Genomic DNA, 23521 nt, shown 5'->3' with positions numbered 1-23521 from the left:
CTTCCTTGTATGTATTGGAAAGCTACTATTAGGTGTCCCGAAGTCTTCTCTTCTCCAGGCTGAACAAGCCCAGTTCCCTCAGCCTCTCTTCACAAGGCATGTGCTCCAGCCCTGTGACTATCTTGGTGGCCCTCTGCTGAACTCTCCCCAGTTCGTCAAAGTTTTTCTTTTTTTGGGGACCCAAATCTGGATACAGTATTCTAGATGTGGTCTAACAAGCCCTCAAGCATATCAACTTAACACACACCCCCCCAATTTGGTGTAATCTGCAAACTTTATGAGCACTCTGTCACCTCTTCCATATCATTTATAAAGATGCTAAATAGGACAGGTCCCAGGATATACCCCTGTAGTACTATACTTGTGACTGGTCTCCAAGTAGAGTATGACCCATTAACAACTACTCTCTGTGCCTGATTATTCAGCCAGTTTTTTTTACACATCTGGTTGTCCACCCATCCAGACTATAATATTCTTCACTTCAGTGAAATTCACTTTGTAATAATTTGTAATAATTTTGTGATAATTTGATTGAAGATCAACTTTCATATAGGGATATTCCTTTTTATAGTGGCATTTTATAAGTATTGGGGTGGAGGAGGGAAATGCCACCAGAGGAGTTGGTTTAAAGTTTCAAGCATAAGTAAATAACCAGCTATTCCCATGGTTTATTTAATCAAGACCCTTCAAATTGTTGTATCTTTTCCCAACTGCCATTGCAGCGCATGGACATGGATCGTCGTAGGGAAGATGCCAGAAACCCCAAGCGCAAGCCTCGCTTGATGGAGGAGGATGAATTGCCATCTTGGATTATTAAGGATGATGCTGAAGTTGAAAGGCTCACATGTGAGGAAGAGGAAGAGAAAATATTTGGAAGAGGGTCCCGTCAGCGCAGGGATGTGGACTATAGCGATGCTCTTACAGAGAAACAGTGGCTACGGGTAGGTACTGCTTTTTTCTTTTTGACGGTTGCTTTGGGGGGGGGGATGTTCTCATTGAAGATTACAAAGTTGCACAAGTGAAAACACCATGTAATATCTAAGGTCCATGTATTCTTATTATTCAGTTTTTACAACTGTGCTCGAGACATAATTTAGGTTTCAAGCTGTGTTGCTGAAGCTTAACTCATTGCTAGATGCAGAATCATGATTACAGTTGTTTTCTATTGCAACTATTCTGTGGCCGTAGACATTGACATATTTCACTTACTTATGTTTTTCAACACACTAAGCAGATTGTCATCATTAAGAGACTTTTCAATTTAAAGTATGGGAAACCTATGATCAGTGTTTATTACAGCTTTCTGTGCTGCAGGTGTATAAGAAAAAACCCAAACTGATCCATTTTAAAGGTTTGGAAACTTTCAAGCAAGTCTCTCTCTCTTAAGCTTTTTCATTTCCAAGTGCCTCTGTGTTTCTTGATCCCAGTGAGATCAAAAAACTTGATGAAGACCATATTGCAGGATTTCCATGCCTGAAAGTAAAGAATCTAAACTTACTCTCACTGAATCTATGATTTTGATGCCCTTGAGGATTTCTTGTCATTCCTCTGCTTAAAAAAAGCAGAGATAATGAAAATGCTTGAAAATGCTTGAAAATGCTTAAAAATGCTTACAAAAAGCATTAGATAATGAACACTAATCTATATGGCTTTTCAGAATGTTAATATCAGGGTGGTAAAGAAATTAGGTTTGAGCTCTAGAAAGTCTCATCAAAACCAGGAAATTTCATAATTTTTAACTCAATTATGATTTCTAAAGCATATTAGTAAGATTTTTCATGTACAGAACTAGTCTCCATGATTTGATAGGCAGTATTCTACCATGGTAGAACAATCACATGCTTATGTGGTTGACACCAATTGTGGTGGGTTGACCCTGGCTGGATGCCAGGTGCCCACCAAAGCCGCTCTATCACTCCCCCTCCTCAGCTAGACAGGGGAGAGAAAATATAACGAAAGGTTCATGGGTCGAGATAAGGACAGGGAGATCACTCATGAATTACCGTCACGGGCAAAACAGACTCGACTTGGGGAAAACTTAGTTTAATTTATTACTAATCAAATCAGAGTAGAATAATGAGAAATAAAACCAAATCTTAAAAACACCTTCCCCCCACCCCTCCATTCTTCCCGGGCTTAACTTTACTCCCGAACTTTCGACCTCCTCCCCCCGAGCGGCACAGGGGGACGGGGAAGGGGAGTTTGGGTCAGTTTATCACACGCTGTTTCTGCCGCTCCTTCCTCCTCAGGGGGAGGACTCCTCACACTCTTCCCCTGCTCCGGCGTGGGGTCCCTCCCATGGGAGACAGTCCTTCATGAACTTCTCCAATGGGAGTCCTTCCCACGGGCTGCAGTTCTTCACGAACTGCTCCAGCAGTGGTCCCATCCACGGGGTGCAGTCCTTCAGGAACAGACTGCTCCAGCGTGGGTCCCCCGCGGGGTCACAAGTCCTGCCAGCAAACCTGCTTCAGCTTGGGCTCCTCTCTCCATGGGTCCGCAGGTCCTGCCAGGAGCCTGCTCCAGCGCGGGCTTCCCACGGGGTCACAGCCTCCTTCGGGCATCCACCTGCTCTGGCGTGGGGTCCTCCACGGGCTGCAGGTGGATATCTGCTCCACCGTGGACCTCCATGGGCTGCAGGGGGACAGCCTGCCTCACCATGGTCTTCACCACGGGCTGCAGGGGAATCTCTCTGCTCCAGCGCCTGGAGCACCTCCTCCCCCTCCTTCTTCCCTGACCTTGGTGTCTGCAGAGTTGTTCCTCTCGCATATTCTCACTCCTCTCTCTCTGGCTGCAACTGCAACTCCCCTGTAACTTCTTTTCCCTTTCTTAAATATGTTATCCCAGAGGCGCTACCACTGTTGCTGATTGGCTCGGCCTTGGCCAGCGGCGGGTCCGTCCTGGAACCCGTTGGCATTAACTTTATCGGACATAGGGGAAGCTTCTAGCAGCTTCTCACAGAAGCCACCCCTGTAGCCCCCCCCGCTACCAAAACCTTGCCATGCAAACCCAATACACTAATACACAGTGCAGCTAGGACCATAAAAGCCAGGGAAAAAACCACCAAAATAAAGTGTATATCGGGTAGATCTGCTCAAGCTCATTTTAAACTAGTTAGCTTCAGTACTGAAATACTCTGGCTATGGCAAAAGCTCAGCTTGGACTTTCATACTTTACTTCTCAGGTTGGTTTTGTACTCAATGTTAAGCAATTTTCTGTCAAAAAATAATAGCCCTCAAGCAGTCACCTTTCTACATCAAGGCAAGATCAGCTATTCCTATGTCATTCCTTATAGATGTTTGCCTAAAGGCCTCCACTGATGGAAAATTTAGAACTCCCTAAGGGAAGCTATTGCTGTGATTTAGTTTTCCCTAATACCTTATCTGAATTTCTGTCGTGGTTTAACCCCAGCCAGCAACTAAGCACCATGCAGCCGCTTGCTCACTCCCTCCACCCAGTGGGATGGGGGAGAGAATCAGAAAAAAAACCCTCGTGGGTCGAGATAAAGACAGTTTAATAGGACAGAAAGGAATGTAAAATAATGATAATGATGATAATAATAATAATATGACAATAGTAATACTAAAAGAATTAGAATATACAAAGCAAGTGGTGCACAATGCAATTGCTCACCACTCGCTGACCGATGCCCAGTTAGTTCCCGAGCAGCGATCCGCCCCTCCCAGCCAGCTCCCCCAGTTTATATACTGGGCATGATGTCATATGGTATGGAATATCCCTTTGGCCAGTTTGGGTCAGCTGTCCTGGCTGTGTCCCCTCCCAGCTTCTTGTGCCCCTCCAGCCTTCTTGCTGGCTGGGCATGAGAAGCTGAAAAATCCTTGACTTAGTATAAACACTACTTAGCAACAACTAAAAACATCAGTGTGTTATCAATCAACATTATTTTCCTACTAAATCCAAAACACAGCACTATACCAGCTACTAGGAAGAAAATTCACTCTATCCCAGCTGAAACCAGGACAGTATCCACCCCTTACTCTATACCATCTACATCATGTCCAGGTCCCACACTTTCCAATGCATTTTCAATTAATCACCACCACTTTTCCTGTCTTTTGATACATATACACACAGATATCATTCCCTTAGTCTATAGGCCTTTACAATGTCCATTTAAATGTCCCTTTAAAATGTTCGTTGAGCTCATTCAGTCCATGACTTTGGACTCCATCTGTCATAACAGTCTGTCTGGGCAGGAGGGATGGTGCAAAGTCCACTCAGTCAGCAGAGCAGGATTGGGCTTTGGTGCAGTACGGCGGGCGGGTGACATTGGGCGCAGCAGGAGGATGGTGTGTAGTGTTGGACTGTTGCATGCTGCAGTCAGTCCTGGTTCCATCACTACTGCACTTCGCTTGGTTTTATCAAAGTTCATTCTTCATTAATCTGGGTGATTCTTACTGTAATACCATTGATATAGCATATAACAACTATAGTAATGATGACATACAGTGGCAGGGTTATATAGCAATCAACATCATACAATTTAATCTATTGGCTGTTCTCACCTAAAATCAAATCCCCTTGAGGCACACATCGGACTTCTCCATCCTCCCGCATCACCCACCAAGTGCACCCAGGCCCTTGAGCAAAAGCAATCCCACGAATGGGTTTGCCTTTGCCTGAGGCAGGAGTAACCCAGACTGTCTTCCCTAGCATATTTTTCATGTGCACTACAGGGACTTTATCCCCTTCTACAGTACGTAAAAGTTCTGATTGGGCAGGGCCAGCCCAATTGGCAGATCCTCTAGTGTTGACTAACCAGGTGGCCTTTGCTAAATGTGTATCCCAATGTTTGAAGGTCCCACCACCCATTGCTCTCAATGTAGTCTTTAACAACCCATTGTATCGCTCGATTTTCCCAGAGGCTGGTGCATGATAGGGGATGTGATACACCCACTCAATGCCATGCTCTTTGGCCCAGGTGTCTATGAGGTGGTTCCGGAAATGAGTCCCATTGTCTGACTCAATTCTTTCTGGGGTGCCATGTCGCCATAAGACTTGCTTCTCAAGGCCCAGGATAGTGTTCTGGGCAGTGGCATGGGGCACGGGATATGTTTCCAGCCAGCCGGTGGTTGCTTCCACCATTGGAAGCACATGGCGCTTGCCTTGACGGGTTTGTGGGAGTGTGATATAGTCAATCTGCCAGGCCTCCCCATATTTATATTTCAGCCATCGTCCTCCATACCAAAGAGGCTTTAACTGCTTGGCTTGCTTGATTGCAGCGCATGTTTCACATGCATGGATAACCTGTGCGATAGTGTCCATGGTCAGGTCCACCCCTCGATCGTGAGCCCATCTATATGTTGCATCTCTTCCCTGATGGCCTGAGGTGTCGTGGGCCCACCGAGCCATGAATAATTCACCCTTATGCTGCCAATCCAGATCCACCTGAGCTACTTCAATCCTAGCAGCCTTGTCTACCTGTTGATTGTTTTGATGTTCTTCAGTGGCCCGACTCTTGGGTACATGAGCATCTACATGACGTACTTTCACAACCAGGTTCTCTAGCCGGGCAGCAATATCTTGCCACAATGGGGCAGCCCAGATGGGTTTACCTCTGCGTTGCCAGTTACTCTGCTTCCATTGCTGCAGCCACCCCCACAGAGCATTTGCCACCATCCATGAGTCAGTATAGAGATAAAGTATTGGCCATTTTTCTCGTTCAGCAATGTCTAAAGCCAGCTGGATGGCTTTCACCTCTGCAAACTGACTCGATTCACCTTCTCCTTCTGCAGTTTCTGCAACTTGTCCTATAGGACTCCATACAGCCGCCTTCCACCTCCGATGCTTTCCTACAATGCGACAGGACCCATCAGTGAACAGGGCATATTGCCTCTCATTTTCTGGCAGTTTATTATACAGTGGGGCCTCTTCAGCATGCGTCACCTCCTCCTCTGCTGATATTCCAAAATCTTTGCCTTCTGGCCAGTCCGTGATCACTTCCAGAATTCCTGGGTGACTGGGGTTTCCTACTCGACTTTGTTGTGTGATCAGTGCAACCCACTTACTCCATGTAGCATCAGTTGCATGATGTGTACAAGGGACCTTCCCTTTGAACATCCAGCCCAGCACCGGCAGTCGGGGTGCTAAGAGGAGCTGTGTTTCAGTACCAACCACTTCTGAAGCAGCTCGAACTCCTTCATATGCTGCTAATATCTCCTTTTCAGTTGGAATATAGTGGGCCTCAGATCCTCTGTATCCCCGACTCCAAAACCCTAGAGGTCGACCTCGGGTCTCCCCGGGTGCTTTCTGCCAGAGACTCCAGGTAGGGCCATTCCCCCCGGCTGTGGTGTAGAGCACATTTTTAACATCTGGTCCTGCCCGGACTGGCCCAAGGGCTACTGCATGAACTGTCTCCCGTTTAATCTGTTCAAAGGCTTGTTGTTGCTCAGGGCCCCATTTAAAATTGTTCTTCCTCCGGGTCACTTGATAGAGAGGGCTTACAATCAGACTATAATTTGGAATATGCATTCTCCAAAAACCTACAACCCCTAAGAAAGCTTGTGTTTCCTGTTTACTAGTCGGTGGAGACATAGCTGCTATTTTGTTGATCACATCCATTGGGATGTGACGACGTCCATCTTGCCATTTTATTCCTAAAAACTGAATCTCCTGTGCGGGTCCCTTCACCTTACTCTGTTTTATGGCAAAACCGGCTTTCAGAAGGATTTGGATTATTTTCTCCCCTTTCTCAAAAACTTCTTCTGCTGTGTTGCCCCATACGATGATGTCATCAATGTACTGCAGGTGTTCTGGAGCTTCACCTTTTTCCAGTGCATTTTGGATTAGTCCATGGCAAATGGTGGGGCTGTGTTTCCACCCCTGGGGCAGTCGATTCCAGGTGTACTGGACGCCCCTCCAAGTGAAAGCAAACTGTGGCCGGCACTCTGCTGCCAAAGGGATTGAGAAAAATGCATTCGCAATATCACTTGTGGCGTACCACTTGGCTGCCTTTGACTCCAGTTCATATTGAAGTTCTAGCATGTCTGGCACGGCAGCACTCAGCAGCAGCGTGACTTCATTCAGGCCACGATAGTCTACTGTTAGTCTTCATTCTCCATTAGACTTTCGCACTGGCCATATGGAGCTGTTAAAGGGTGAGCAAGTCTTGCTGATCACTCCTTGGCTCTCCAGTTGACGAATCAGGGTATGGATGGGAACCAGGGAGTCTCGGTTGGTGCGACATTGCTGCCAGTGCACCGTTGTGGTAGCGATTGGCACCTGTTGTTCTTCAACCCTCAGCAACCCCACAACCGAAGGGTCCTCAGGGAGACCGGGCAAGGTGGACAGCTGTTCAATTCCCTCTGTCTCCAAGGCAGCTATACCAAAGGCCCACCAGTACCCCTTTGGGTCCTTGAAATACCCTCTCCTGAAGTAGTCTATGATGCCAAGGATGCATGGGGCCTCTGGGCCAGTCACAATGGGGTGTTTCTGCCACTCATTCCCAGTTAGGCTCACTTCAGCCTCCAATACAGTTAGCTGTTGGGATCCCCCTGTCACCCCAGAAATACAGATGGGTTCTGCCCCTTTATAACTTGATGGCATTAGAGTACACTGTGCACCGGTGTCCACTAGAGCCTTATACTCCTGTGGGTCTGATGTGCCAGGCCATCGAATCCACACAGTCCAATAAACCCGGTTGTCCCTCTCCTCCGCCTGGCTGGAGGCAGGGCCCCTCTAATCCTGGTCAGAGTATTCGTTACTTGCTTCTTGTAAAAATGACTTAGAGGTCCCTTCAAGAGGGTCAGAAGCCTTTGTACTCTCTCTGGGGAATTGCTTGCTGGAAACTGGAGTGGCATCTTTCCTGGAAGAATCCCCTTTTCTGGTTGCTTTTCCTTTCAATTCACGTACCCGTGCATCTAGGGTCGAGGTAGGTTTTCCATCCCACTTCCTCATGTCCTCTCCGTGGTCACACAGGTAAAACCACAGGGTACCCCGTGGTGTATACCTTCTATATTCTCTCTCTTGAGCAGAGGAATGCTCACTCCTAATAGCTGAGATACTGGTCCATACAGGTGGGGAGTAGGACTTTTCGATCAGTTCGATCAGTTCTTCGGACTTTTCGGACAGTTTTTCCACAGCCGAGACACAGGCTCGTAGGGAGGAAGAGAGATTTTCTTCATATTGCCAGAGTTGGCAAGCCATTTCATCCACTGTCGGTGCCTCTTCGTCTTTCCAAGTTAGTACTGCCAGTGGGTTGGCATACGATGATGGTGCGCTCCGTACAAACTTCCGCCACATGGGTCATGTGCAGTGGACTTCGTCTGGATCTCTGGGTAATTGTGTGTTATCCGGGTCATGATAAATCATCTGTAGCATGGCTAATTCCCTCAGGTACTGGATACCTCTTTCCATGGTGGTCCACTTGCCTGGGTGACAGATAACATCTTCCTTCAACATACACCTTTCCTTCACGCCTGACAGGAGTCGCCTCCAGAGGCTGAGGGCTTGTGTCCCTTTTCCAATCACCTTATCAATGCCCCCTTCCCTAGCAAGTGATCCCAGCTGCTTGGCTTCCCTACCCTCTAATTCCAGGCTACTAGCCCCATTGTCCCAGCATCGGAGCAGCCAGGTGATAATGTGCTCACCTGGATGATGGCTGAAATCTTTTCGCATATCCCGCAGCTCACTCGGGGATAGAGATCGGGTGATTACCTCTGGTTCTGCCTCTTCCTCCTGTTCTCATGATGACCCTGGTTCATCTTCATCCCTTACTAAGTGAACTGGTTTTGCTGAGTATTTCTTCTTCTGTATAGGGGCGACTGATACTGGCACAGGCTGGTTCTCTGGTTCAGCTGCAGTGCCTGTTGCAGGGGTTGGAGTAGCCACAGTGTCTATTGTGGGGGTTGGAGTAGCCGCAGTGTCTGTTGCCGGGGTTGGAGTAGCCACAGTGTCTGTTGCAGGGGTTGGAGTAGCCGCAGTATCTGTTGGTCTGTTTTCCCTCCCTTCCCCCTGAGGGTGCTGCACAGTGTCGAGCAGTGTTTGGTAGATCCTGGCCAGGGCCCAGCACAGTGCGATAAGTTGTGCCTCTTTGGAATAGCCACAGCATTTTCCTTTCAGATATTCTATCACTTTATCAGGGTCCTGTAGTTGTTCGGGAGTGAAGTTCCAAACCATTGGAGGTGAGAAGTTCTCTAGATACCTGCCCATATTCTCCCACGTGCCATGCCACCCATGGCTATTAAGCCTCGGGGCAGATTTCTGAAAGGTATTCTTAAATAGTTGTTTAACCTTAAACAAGGCCTGGAACACATTCAGGAGACATAACAATAGGAACATGCTGGTTTGAACATCCCAAGGATATTCAAAATTCTCAAGAGCTACTGTAATTTGCCTGGAGGAGAAGGGGAAGCTGAAGAAATGTGTCTCCCCCGTGGCTTGGCTTTCCGATCAGAAAAGGTACAAGGTGTAACTATTAATAGTTTCTGATAGATGGCTCCCGAAGTACGGAGGTGACGGCAATGCTGACTACAAATACCAGATTAGTTTCATGACCAGCAATTCTATCGTATCATCAGCCAGTGTTACAAAGTAGAACAACATGATAACTCTGGCCCAGTTCCCACGGGTGATAAACAGCACAACAGGGAGCATATACTGCAAGTAAGGTATTACATAACGCACCTTTAAGAACAAGCGCACCAACTTTGAGAGCAAATACATCAACATTGTGACCAGTGACTATTGAACTAATATAATGAATGTTTATAACAAATTTTTTCTAACACATTCCAGTCAGATTTGTTGTTATCTCATCCCATCGTGCCCCATGTTGGGCACCAAAAAGGACTGTTGTGGTTTAACCCCAGCCGGCAATTAAGCACCACGCAGCTGCTCGCTCACTCCCCCCACCCAGTGGGATGGGGGAGAGAATCGGAAAAAAGAACCTCATGGGTTGAGATAAAGACAGTTTAATAGGACAGAAAGGAAGGAAAAATAATGATAACGATAATAATAATAATAATAAAATGACAATAATAATACTAAAAGAATTAGAATATACAAAACAAGTGATGCACAGTGCAATTGCTCACCACTCACCGACCGATGCCCAGTTAGTTCCTGAGCTGCGATCCACCCCTCCCAGCCAACTCCCCCCAGTTTATATACTGGGCATGACATCATATGGTATGGAATAGCTCTTTGGCTAGTTTGGGTCAGCTTTCCTGGCGGTGTCCCCTCCCAGCTTCTTGTGCCCCTCCAGCCTTCTTGCTGGCTGGGCATGAGAAGCTGAAAAATCCTTGACTTAGTATAAACGCTACTTAGCAACAACTAAAAACATCAGTGTGTTATCAATCAACATTATTTTCCTACTAAATCCAAACCACTGCACTATACCAGCTACTAGGAAGAAAATTAACTCTGTCCTAGCCGAAACGAGCGCATTACTTCTTGTTCTGTTCACTGTGATCATGAAGAACAGGTTGTTCACTTTTTTTTTCCCAACATCTTTTTATGTCTTAAAAGACTGTTATCATAACCCTGCTTAGTCTTTATTTCTTTGCATTAACAACCCCTGTTCATTTGATCTTTTCCCATAGGCCCTGTTTTCTAGACCTCTGATCATTTTCGTTCAACTTCCTTAAACTCTGTCCAAGTGATTAACAACTTTGTTTAAGTTATAGTCAAAGCTAGACACCAATACTCCAGGTACAGCCTTGCCTGAATAAAGGGGAAGAGTTCTTTCACATAACTGCTAGGGTGTTTATACATCATGGTATAGTGTTTTTCTATTTTCTCAGCAGTACAGACACTGACTTGTGTTCAACTTGTGATCCAGTATAAACCCTCAATCACTTTCTATGAAACTACTCCCTATCCAATTTTTCCATATCCTTTTTTGTACAGTTGTGGTGTGTTGACCTTGGCTGCCTGCCAAATGCCCACCTAGCCACTCTCTCACTCCCCCTCCTCAACAGGAGAGGGGGAGAAAATAAGATAGAAAAGCTTGTGGGTTGAGATAAGGACAGGGAGATCACTTACCAATTACCGTCACAGGCAAAACAGACTCGACTTGGGGAAAATTAAATTTGTTGCCAATTAATAATTGAGTAGCATGGCGAGAAACAAAGACAAAAGTAAAAACACCTTCCCCCTACCCCTCCCTTCTTCCCAGGCTCAACTTTAGTCCTTCATTCCTGACTCTTCTACCTACTTCCCCCACTCTGAGCAGCACAGGGGGATGGAGAATGGGGGTTGTGGTCAGTTCATAATGCTTTGTCTCTGCCACTCCTTCCTCCTCACGCTCTTCCCCTGCTCCAGTGTGGGGTCCCCCCCACAGGATACAGTCCTCCATGAACTGCTTCAATGTGGGTCTCTCCCACGAGCTGCAGTCCTTCAGGAACAGACTGTTCCAGCATGGGTGCTATTCACGGGCTGCAGCTCCTGCCAGAAAACCTGCTCCTGCGTGGGCTCCTCTCCACAGGCTGCAGCTTCCTTCAGGTGCATCCACCTGCTCTGGCATGGGGTCCTCCACGGGCTGCAGGTGGATATCTGCTCCACCGTGGACCTCCATGGGCTGCAGGGGGACAGCCTGCCTCACCATGGTCTTCACCACGGGCTGCAGGGGAATCTCTCTGCTCCAGCGCCTGGAGCACCTCCTCCCCCTCCTTCTTCCCTGACCTTGGTGTCTGCAGAGTTGTTCCTCTCACATATTCTCACTCCTCTCTCCGGCTGCAATTGCTGCTGCCCTAACTTCTTTTCCCTTTCTTAAATATGTTACCACAGAGGCACTACCACCATTGCTGATTGGCTCGGCCTTGGCCAGTGGCAGGTCTGACTTGGAGCTGGCTGCCATTGACTTTTATCAGACATAGGGGAAGCTTCTAGCAGCTTCTCACAGAAGCCACCCCTGTAGCCCCCCCTGCTATCAAAACCTTGCCATGCAAACCCAATACACCAATATTGACATACATACATACAAAGTATGTGATGGATATTTTTAACATCCCCATGACTATTTTGAATTCCAAGTGTTGGAATATAAAAAAGTGTTGGAATATAAAAAAGTATCGGAATATAATAAAATATTTTGAATTCCAAGTGTTGGAATATAATAGTGTTGGAAAATATCATGACATAAAATTTATTTAATTTTTTTCTTGCTTTATGTATACTGGCAAAAGTGAATATGTTGTATAGTAAAACTTGTCATTCAGTCTTTCCCTGATCCCCTCAAAATCTTTGCTAGGAAAATATTAGGAATGTTTTAAACTATTTTCTTATCAGTTGGAATGTAAAATTGAAAAGTTATGTATTCTCTTTTATCAACTGTTAAAAGGCAACTCTGGGATCAAACACTGTAGTAAAGTTGAGCTAGCTTGTTATTACAACTGGACATAAATTACCAGAGGCTTTTTTTTTAGGGCTTGTGTATTGTAAAGGAGCTTTGCCTTTATATATATCTATCTATCTTTTACAATCAATGCTAAGCATATATATTTGACACCATTTTGTAGCTAGTGAACATGAACTCAGTTTGATCTTCAGGTGGTTGTAATTAGATACTACAGTAGTTCTATAGGATTATCTGGTTTATGTTCAATATTTGTTTCAGTTTAGCCTTTCATCTAGTGACCCTTATATTTATTTAATCCTAATGGAGATTTTTTTAACAGGCTGTATTGGGTCTAGCTGAGATGGAGTTAATTTTCCCCACAGCAGCCCTCATAGTGCTGTGCTCTGTATTGGCAGCTAGAACAGTGTTGATAACACACCAGGGTTTTGGCTACTGCTGAGCAGTGCTCCCACAGCATCAAGGCTGTCTCTCCAACATTGCCCTCCCTCACCAGCAGGCTGGGGGTGGGCAAGATCTTGGGAGGGGACATAGCCAGGACAGCTGACCCAAACTGACCAAAGGGATATTCCATACCATATGATGTCTGCTCAGTATAAAAGCTAGGGGGAGGAGGAGGAAGTGGGGGCATTCGTTTGTTTACGTTTGTCTTCCGGAGCAACCACTACGCGTACTGAAGCCCTGCTTCCCGGGAAGTGGCCAAACATTGCCTGCTGATGGGAAGTAGAGAATAAAATCTTTTGTTTTCCTTTGCTTTCGCGCGCGACCTTTGCTTCTGCTTTATTAAACTGCCCTTATCTCGACCTACGAGCCTTTTGTTTTATTTTCTCTCCCCCTGTCCAGTTGAGGAGGGGGAGTGATAGAGCGGCTTTGGTGGGCACCTGGCATCTGGCCAGGGTTAACCCACTACACAGGCTTTGTTGAAGGTTGGGATTTTGTGAAAGAGGAGAAAACAAATAAATATTTGTGAAATTGAGAAAAAGTTGTTGTCTACATAGTTCATGCGCATATTGTTCATGGCTTGCTTTATTTATTTTCCTTTCTTTTATTTTTTTATTTGAAGAAAATTGCATTCTGATATAAATTATGTGCTTTTTAGTATTTAATTGCAGATTCTATTGAACTTATTAAGTTTTGGAGGGCAGTGGGGTAAAAAAATTTTTTTTTAATTGTCACTGTGGACCCAGAAAGTCCTCCATCTCTGGGTATGAGCTATTCTATGACCAGCAATTATCAGCACATCTCAAGCACTAAAACTACTTTGATCGGCTTGACTTTGCACATTACGATTTTATGCATGTGGAAGCTGATTTCTCGTAGTAGGAAGTTAGGCAGTATGTTGCTTCCTACTACCAGGAAATTCTGAAGCAGAAAACATTGTTTGTTTTCTCCCACTGTGGCTCTGTTGATATGAGGTTGAGGAAGGAAGTGCTGCTGACTTGTGGCTTTTAAGTCTTCATGGAGTCAAGGAGCATTTATCTTCCATGTACATATGGGTGACTGTAACAAAGAAATTCAGTTCAGAGACTATTCTAGAAAAGAGAAGGAAATGAGGCCTTTAAGACTACTTTTTAAAACTGATAAGGCACTTAAGATGAAATGGGCTTTTCTTGGCTTTTTGATGTATGACTGGGAACTAAAGTGCATCTACCCAATACTTCATTTTGTTCTGTTTTCTGTGAGGAAAGGGTTAGTTTTAAAGCAAAGAAAAACCCAAATCTGTTCCATATTCTGGTTACCTTTCTCATTGAAAATCTAGAGACAGGACTGAGAGTATGATTATTGGGGCCTAACAAAATACTTCTGAAATGTTTCTTTTATATTTGAAAAATATTCTCAGTAAAACGATTTTAAATGTCACAGAAACTGTTTTTGTATAGTGAAAACCTGAATTCAGGAAATCTGAACAGCTATTTCAGAGAAACATCTATCAGCAAAACATCTTGATATATTTTCATAGGATTCTTTTATCTTTCACTTTGCCCTAAGGGTTTTACTTGTAAAATACCATAAGAAGTGTTAGCATATTTTCTATTGGAACTGTAAATATATTCTCCTCTAGGAAACATTAGAATAAATGTTTGACATAAAAATCCTTTTCTATTTTGGACAATTATGAGTAGCCTTGTTGAGAGCATTAGACTACAATAAATTGTATTTTGTTTGAAATAGCTAGATTTATCTCACATATTAACTTGCTGTATCCCAGCAATCATGAACTAAAACTGACTTCCATACTTGAATTGTAATATTTTTACTCTTTTGAGGTGTCAAATTTTGCATGAAACAGTTAAAGACCCTGCAAATAAGATTTCTGAGATATCTCATGCTAAAAGTCAAAATTCAAATGACCTACTAAAAGTGAAGCCTAAATAATTATTACAAATTTCACAGAAATACAGAAAAAAAGAAAGTCTGCATTAAATGTTTTAGATTCAGGTTCCTAGGAGCAGTTTGGGATCTGAAGGAGAAGAAACAATCATTTTAATATTGGGTGCCCACTGGATCCTTCCTTTCTCTGAGACTGATAAGAGGCTTGACAGTTAAAATGATGGAGCTTATGATACAGTAGGCCATGACATTTTTTCACATATCAGACTTTTGAATAGTGATTAATCATTAATAAGCTTCCTCTGTTGGATTTGCATTTGCAACATGGATGAAAAGTTACCTATATTTTTCCAAGCAACTTGTTATATATTTTGGCCAAAGTACTTATTCACTCTGCAAATATAGAAGAATTTAATATTTTGCCTTGTCTAGAGGAGCAATTTCTGGGACCGTTAGTGTCCTAATATACAACAAGAAAAGAAATATTAACCTAGCAAACATGGAAAACCAGTTAAGTTTAAAACTGGGCTTCTCAAAAATTATTAAACCCATCCCTAGGCATAACTAGAAGGCCTTCAGATTCTTGTCCTTTCAGGTAATCAGATTCTTGAGTCATCTTGAAGTAATCTGCTCAGTGAATGGAATGCTCTGTTTTCTGTACCCTAGGAGTGGGATTTTATTTTTAAAAGAAGAAAAAAAAATCTTTCCAATAATATAGAAGACCTGTCCAAGTGTAGAGTCTAAACTTGATAATTTTGGATTACAATATTTCAGAGAAGTTAAGGATTAGTGTACTGGACATCTGTTTCAGTTACCTCTGAGTACATATAATGAGACATTATCAGATGGATCTTAGGACTTCATTGCTGCTTGGGGCCTTGCTTGAATTTAATTAATTTCATATATGCACTTACACTGCATTCTCCATTCTTTTGTGGAGGAACTTCACTTCCTCCTAGACCATTCTTAAGAGCCTGTGCCTTTCTTAGAAATTTCTTTCTATTCTTCAGTAAGCTCCTGCATAAATAATAGCTTTTACTCATCAGTCTGTGATTTGCACTGTAATTTGTGCCAGAAGACCAAGAAGTCCTTCTAGACACATGTACATTAAAGAACAAAGTTCCACTGTAAATCCTGCAGTATTCTAATCAATGTAGCCAACTCTGTAACTAGAAATGTCCTGAAAACTTCGGACTCACTGCATCATTGCTAAAAGGTAGCTTTGCAAAATGTTGTCTGAATATATCTTTTTGTATTACTGTTTCATCTTCTAATTTTATTTAATTTACTGAAAAAGTGTGACAGTTTATGTTATCTTTCTCTAAATTATATAAATTGGGAATCTCTAACAAGGGTACTTCCTGCTGCTAGCACTTCTTGTTTGAACAGTCCTTCTTTCTTCTACCTGCTCTAGTAGTGAGTTGGTTAAGAGCGACAACATAACAGAGTAAGAAATGAGAAAATGTAAGGTGAGATAAGATTACTTACTACTAAGCAGACAGAAGTCTCAGACTTACCTGCATTAATAGTAATAGATTTCTACAACCAATTTCCCATGCTACTGGAAAATTCTCTAAAGCCACTTTCTCTAAGTAAATAGATGTAAGAGGTCACTACAAATGAAAAAAATAATAAAAACAGAAAAGGTTTTTGAAAGTTTTTCAATTATTTTTGTTTTTATCATCTAGACTATTTTGTCTCTTCTTTTTTTCCTTACTTATTTTCTTCATTTTGTTCCTGTTTGCTTATCTTCTACATCTTAAACTTGGAATAAAGTCTGCTTATTTCAAAATGAGAAGTGTTACTCCATCCAAATACAAGGAAAAAAAGAAAACATAATGTCATGGTTTAACCCCAGCTGGCAACTAAACACCACACAGCTGCTTACTCACTCCCTCCACCCAGTGGGATGGGGAAGAGAATCAGAAGGGTAAAAGTGAGAAAACTCATGGGTTGAGATAAAGACAGTTTAATAGGGAAAGCAAAAGCCGCGCATGCAAGCAAAGCAAAAAAAGGAATTCACTCACCACTTCCCATTGGCAGGCAGGTGTTCAGCCATCTCCAGGAAAGCAGGGCTCCATCACACATCATAACGGTTACTTGGGAAGACAAAATGCCATCACTCTGAACGTCCCCCCCTTCCTCCTTCTTCCCCCAGCTTTATATGCTGAGCATGATGTCATATGGTATGGAATATCCCTTTGGTCAGTTGGGGTCAGCTGTCCCAGCTGTGTCCCCTCCCAACTTCTTGTGCACCCCCAGCCCACTCGCTGGTGGGGTGGGGTGAGAAGCAGAAAAGGCCTTGACTCTGTGTAAGCACTGCTCAGCAGTAACTAAAACATCCCTGTGTTATCAACACTGTTTCCAGCACAAATCCAAAACATAGCCCCATACTAGCTACTATGAAGAAAATTAACTCTATCCCTGTCAAAACCAGCACACATAAGAACATAAGAGAACATAAGAAAGAAAGAACATGATGTGACATATGATGACTTTATTGCCATGAATTGAGATTACTTTGCCACAAAAACAAATTCCAGTTAACTCTTTATACTACTGTCCTATATGGGTATCTCATAATGTACAGAAAAAATTGGTGTTTTCATGTTTCAAAAATTTTATTCAACTGCAAAACAAGAGAAATTTTTGCTATTCTGTTTATAGCTCAAAAGGAGAGAAATTATTTTAATATCTTTTCAAGACAACTAGCTGTCATAAGTAGATGATCACTTCCTTCTCCCTAATGGTCTTCCTTTCCTTGTGAAGTCTGTGGGACCCAACATCATTTCTAGTGATTGTGCCCTTCTGTCTTTTTGTCCCCATAATTTTATGAAAGGTTCACAGTTGCAAAATCAGGTTTGATTGATTAAATTTTAAAACATTGCTTACATTGTTGGATATTTCAATTATTTATTTTTAATCAGGTTGCACTGAAAAAAACCAACAACAAAACCAACCAAAAACCAGAAAATGTGTTACTACTGTAGTTCATTATAACTGAGGTGAAATTTATCAGTGCTGGCTGTGTGTGATGCTTTACATTAAGAATATATTTTATTTGAAACATTTTTAGACAAGAAATAAAATATTGAAAATTAAAACTTTGATCCCATAAGAATTTTAAATACGTACATATTTTTATTTTTTATGACATGTTTTTGCTTCAAAGGTAAATATGTAAACATATACTTGCATTGTAATAAAAGTTTGTTAGAATAAATCTTCAAATCAAAATGCTTGTGTTTCTGTTTAATCCCAGCAAAATCAGTCTTATCTGTTGTGTGATGCTATCAAAGAGTGAAAAAAAAATCAGTTAAAATAACCCTATCAATCCTTGTATTATCCTCAGATGTTCAGTATCTGAATTATCTGACTTAAATGACTGATTATCTTCAGTTGTATTATGAATAGAATATCTTTGTGTCATCTGATTGGCCATGCCTACAATATTGTGTCATTATTCTTCTTCATAGTCTTTATTAGCAATATATTGCCCTGTATGCTGTAGCATAGCAAGAACTATTCAGTTATTGCATCTCTAGGGAGATAACAAAAAAAATCAGATATATGTAAGCTGTAAACAGCCACAGACATCAGGAAGACCAGTGTTGAGAAACTAAACAAGATAACTGGATTTTAAAGAGAGGGGTCTTTTGAGGATTTAAAAAGTTAGATTATGGGTTAGAGACAGTGTGAGCAAAAATGTAAAGCAAAGAGGGATGGGGTTTTAGATAGGGCATAGAAGAAAAGTGGAATTGGTATTAGGACATCTCTGCAGGACCTGAAGGATAAAGCTGGGGAGATAAATTGGAGGGGGCAGGTTGAGAAAGCAAACTTTAATATAGGAGTAATTTTACCACCCTGGTCTCCTAGTAGTTTATATATATTGTGATCTGTATTATATTGTCATAGTATTACTGATGTGTATTTTGAGCATCTAATTTGAGTATACTCCATGAAATAGTGTTCTGACTATTATCACATTTATTTTCTAAATATACTAGAATGTGTAATCCTTAAATGCCTGACTTTTCTGCTTGTGCTCTCTGTTTTGATTGTGCATAAAATAAAATTAAAATAGAAACTAGGATGATCTGGGAGTTTCAAAGTAGAATGCTCTTCATTAGAATCCCATGCTTGACAATAATTTATCAGCAGTCCTGGCTAACTGGGGAGGTCCCAGGTGACTGGAGGTTAGCAAATGTGACGCCCATCTACAAGAAGGGCCGGAAGGAGGATCTGGGGAACCACAGGCCTGTCAGTCTGACCTCGGTGCCGGGGAAGGTTATGGAGCAGATCATCTTGAGTGCCATCACACAGCATGTATGGGACAACCAGGTGATCAGGCCCAGTCAGCATGGGCCTGCTTGACTAACCTGATCTCCTTCTATGACAAGGTGACCCGCTTAGTGGATGAGGGAAAGGCTGTGGGTGTTGTTTACCTGGACTTTAGTAAAGCCTTTGACAGTATTTCCCACAGCATTCTCCTGGAGAAACTGGCTGCTCATGGCTTGGATGGGCGTACTCTTCGCTGGGTAAAAAACTGGCTGGATGGTTGGGCCCCAAAGAGTTGTGGTGAATGGAGTTAAATCCAGTTGGTGGCCAGTCACAAGTGGTGTTCCCCAGGGCTCAGCATTGGGGCCAGTTCTGTTTAATATCTTTATCAATGATCTGGACAAGGGGATTGAGTGCACCCTCAGTAAGTTTGCAGATGACACCAAGTTGGGTGGGAGTGTAGATCTGCTTGAGGGTAGGAAGGCTCTGCAGAGGGATCTGGACAGGCTGGATCGATGGGCCAAGGCCAATTGTATGAGGTTCAACAAGGCTAGGTGCCGGGTCCTGCACTTGGGTCACAACAACCCCATGCAACGCTATAGGCTTGGGGAAGAGTGGCTGGAAAGCTGCCCAGGAGAAAAGGACCTGGGGGTGTTGGTCGACAGCTGGCTGAATCTGAGCCAGCAGTGTGCCCAGGTGGCCAAGAAGGCCAAGAGCATCCTGGCTTGTATCAGAAATAGTGTGGCCAGCAGGACTAGGGAAGTGATTGTCCCTTTGTACTCGGCACTGGTGAGACCACACCTCGAATGCTGTGTTCAGTTTTGGGCCCCTCACTACAAGAAAGACATTGAGGTGCTGGAGTGTGCCCAAAGAAGGGCAGCGAAGCTGGTGAAGGGTCTAGAGAACAAGTCTTATGAGGAGCGGCTGAGGGAACTGGGGGTGTTTAGCCTGGAGAAAAGGAGGCTGAGGGGAGACCTTATTGCTCTCTACAACTACCTGAAAGGAGGTTGTAGTGAGGTGGGTGTCGGTCTCTTTTCCCAAGTACCAAGTGATAGGATGAGAGGAAATGGCCTCAAGTTGTGCCAGGGGAGGTTTAGATTGGATATTAGGAAAAATTTCTTCACCGAAAGGGTGGTCAAGCATTGGAACAGGCTGCCCAGGGAAGTGGTGGAGTCACCATCCCTGGAGGTATTTAAAAGACCTGTAGACGTGGTGCTTAGGGACATGGTTTAGTAGCAGACTTGGTAGTGTTAGGTTAACACTTGGACTCAATGATCTTAAAGGTCTTTTCCAACCTAAATGATTCTATGACTCCATGATTCTATTCTAATATATCACGTCTCCTTTCTTAGGATATTTTGTTGTTTGAAACCCAGGATCCTGTTGGTTTAAAAAAAAAAGAAAAGCTTTGAGTCCTGTGAAACTTATGATTACAGGTTAACAATGTAGGTCTTGTGTCCCAGCCAGCAATGGTTTACCTCTTACTGCTACCCTAGCTTGCTAGAAGTTGTTGTTGGGGAATCTGCCATTAAACATAGCAGAAAGTAGTTCTATAAACGGTATGCCTTTGCCCTAGGAGAGGTTCAGACTTTAAGATACTGTGCATTGTTAGATTTATTTCTTTTTAAGAAATTGGGAAGCTGATTTTTCTGTTCAATTATATTTTGTATGCCTTCAGTGAAAATACTGAGTTAGATAATTAACATTGTGGTGGGTTAACCTTGGCTGGCTGCTAGGTGCCCACCAAGCTGCTGTCTCACTCCACCTCCTCAGCGAGACAGGGGGAGAAAATAAGATTAAAAACTCGTGGGTTGAAATAATGACAGTTTAATAAAGAAAAAGCTAAGGCCACACATGGAAGCAAAGGAAAACAAAAGACTGATTCTCTACTTCCCATCAGCAGGTGATGTCCAGCCACTTCCTGGGAAGTAGGGCCTCAGTACGCGTAGCAGTTGCTCTGGAAGACAAGTGCCTTAATAAAGAATGCCCCCCACTCCTCCTCCTTTCTCTTAGCTTTTATTGCTGAGCACAATGTCACCTGGTATGGAATATCCCTTTGGTCAGTTGGAGTCAGCTGTCCTGGCTATGTCCCCTCCCAACCTCTTGCTCACCCCCAGCCTACGGGTCTTTGGGTGGGGTGGGGGGTTGGAGAGGCAGCCTTGATGCTGTGGGAGCACTGCTCAGCAGTAACCAAAACCCTGGTGTGTTATCAACACCCTTCTAGCTACCAATACAGAGCACAGCACTATGAGGGCTGCTATGGGGAAAGTTAACTCCATCCCAGCCAGACCCAATACAAGCATGTTAGCAAATCTGTCTGTATGCAAAATTAGTTGCAGGAACTCTCTGTTCTCTTATGCAGCTTTGAGAGATGTTGAGCATTAATGCCTGGGAGGGAAGGGAATAAGCTATAGTAACACTCTTTGGACATGCTTCTTTGGGTTAAGAGGGAATAAGAAGGGGATGCAGCATATAGAGATTTCCTGTTTTGCACAGTATCTCATTTAATCCAAAGAGGGTTTCAACATTGTATTGTTTACTATCACTAGTTTTAAGTGTCTGTATACAGTTTCCATGACTGTAGGCAATAGTAATAGCTTTCTTTGACTCTTAACTTTCTAGTAGTAGTACTTAATAATGAGTTCAGAGCAAAGGAAACTAATATATATCTTAGTCCATGACAAATACCTCTCATAATGTAATCATTGACATATTAGAGAAAAGCATTGGAGTGCTGAACACCAGAACTGATTTTTATGCCCAACCCTGCTACCACCATGTGACCGTACTCAAATCACTTGATCCCTCCTTCACATAAAATGAATCTAATAACTAATATAGGACTGGTCTGAGAATTTTTTTTAAGATCTTTGAGAACCTTTGATACATGTGAGGTTTAATATATTTCATCTTATGTCATTAGTTACCTTATTATAACATACAACATCAGTTTTTTATTTAATAAAATATCCATGGGTGATCTCACCAAGGTAGATTCTTTGTTGTTGTTGTTGTTCTTGTTGATTTCCTCAGGTATTATCAGGTTGGCTTGCAAAAAGACATTGTCACCAAAGAAGTCAGAGTTATAGATCTTATTTGTTCCATAATTCTTGACTGGAGTTGTATGTGCATGATGTTGTGCCATGTTTTCCAGACTCTCAACTAAGTCAATGTTAAGAACGCAAACAAAGCAGTTTCTATTTTGATCTTTCTTTCTTTACTTCATTTCTTGATGCTCATGTAACAGTATCCACTTTTACTAAGAAGACTTCCTTATGTAAGAAACGAAGAAACGGTCCTTCATGATTGATGAGAGAAATGTAACTGCAATTAACAATAGAAAAGCCCAGAACCAACTTCTAGTTGCCTTCTGAAAATTCTTGTTTGTTTGTTTCTCTTTAATCTATGGTCAATATGCTGATTAAAATTCTGGTGCCCTGAGAGACTTGCATGGTCTCAGCTCTTCAGCAAGGGAATTGTTTTATATAACATGAACCAAGACACAGCAATAAGGTAATGAACAGCAGGAAGATTTTCTTGGTACAGGATGCAGCATTGAGTCCTCATGATTTCCACTGGTTTTCCATTGGCTTCCACATTGGAATGTGGCTGGAAATCGATACCCAGTACCTCTCATGAGATGTTCAACTCTTTGCAGAATTGGACTCTCTAACAGTTTTTACTGCTTTCTTTCAAGAAAACAGGCTCCAAACTTTATTGTAGTATTTGGTCCTGTTGCCTTAAGGGAAGTGTTAAATATTTATTTGTACAGTAGTTTTCTTGACTTCCTTTCTATTCACCTCACTAATCCAAAGGCATCTGAGCATGGGAGATGTCTGCTGTGTCCTATACTCTTGTGCAACATGTCATCCATCAGAAACTGGAGATTTGCTTCTGGGATGCATTGCATTATCCTGCTGGCAAAGGTTTGGAAGGATGTTCTCTTGGGTGTGGCACTTTAGCCTTATTGTAGTAAGTTTCTTCTAATGAAGCACTGTCATTTGAATTAGTTTCATAAATAACTTGTTGTTGGTACATGAACACACACATATATGAATGTGTGCGTGCATGCGTGCACGCACATGTGTGTGATTTTTAGTGCTTTCACTAAAACCTTTTTTAAGGAAAATTGTCTGAATTTATATGTCTGCACAAAATTTTAAGATCCAATTATAATAATAGATTTCTATATTATTATCCAAATAGACAGTTTTTAATATTCATTTGCAGATTTATAGTGTGCTGGCAATTAATTTGTTGTATACTACTCATTAATTTACAGAGTGGAAGAGCAAATGTCACAATTTGTCTGTTCTTTCTTTTTTTTTTTTTTACTACATTGGCCAACGTTGTTTTAAAAAAAAACAACCCCAAACATTCTTTTGACTTTGATCTTACAGCCCCGCAACAATTTTTCAAAATAGTATATATCCTAAGTAACAACTGTATGCACAGTTCTAAATGAGATGTTAGTACTCAGGGGTGATGACAACACCATTGATTTGGAGGGCGTGGGGGGGAACATTTGGCAAGAAAATATTTTTTTGGTTTTGGTTAATAAGTGAATATCCATTTTCTAAAGCACATTGCATCAAAATG

At 42.6% G+C, this 23521-nt stretch overlaps 1 protein-coding gene across 1 annotated transcript in view; it reads left to right on the top strand.

The window, feature by feature from the left end:
* The first annotated feature begins 727 nt into the window (after nucleotides 1-727).
* The window catches only part of LOC127028064 (probable global transcription activator SNF2L2), a 65858-nt gene continuing 43064 nt past the window's right edge, over nucleotides 728-23521 (top strand). Inside the window, exon 1 of the mRNA XM_050913889.1 lies at nucleotides 728-941. Coding sequence (XP_050769846.1) covers nucleotides 732-941 — 210 coding nt within the window. The 5' untranslated portion in view covers nucleotides 728-731. The remainder of the gene's footprint in view (nucleotides 942-23521) is intronic.

Source organism: Gymnogyps californianus, unplaced genomic scaffold, assembly GCF_018139145.2.
Source record: "Gymnogyps californianus isolate 813 unplaced genomic scaffold, ASM1813914v2 HiC_scaffold_160, whole genome shotgun sequence".
NCBI lineage: Eukaryota > Metazoa > Chordata > Aves > Accipitriformes > Cathartidae > Gymnogyps > Gymnogyps californianus.
The sequence above is the reverse complement of the archived record's forward strand: the minus strand, read 5'-3'. Positions and strand labels throughout refer to the sequence as shown.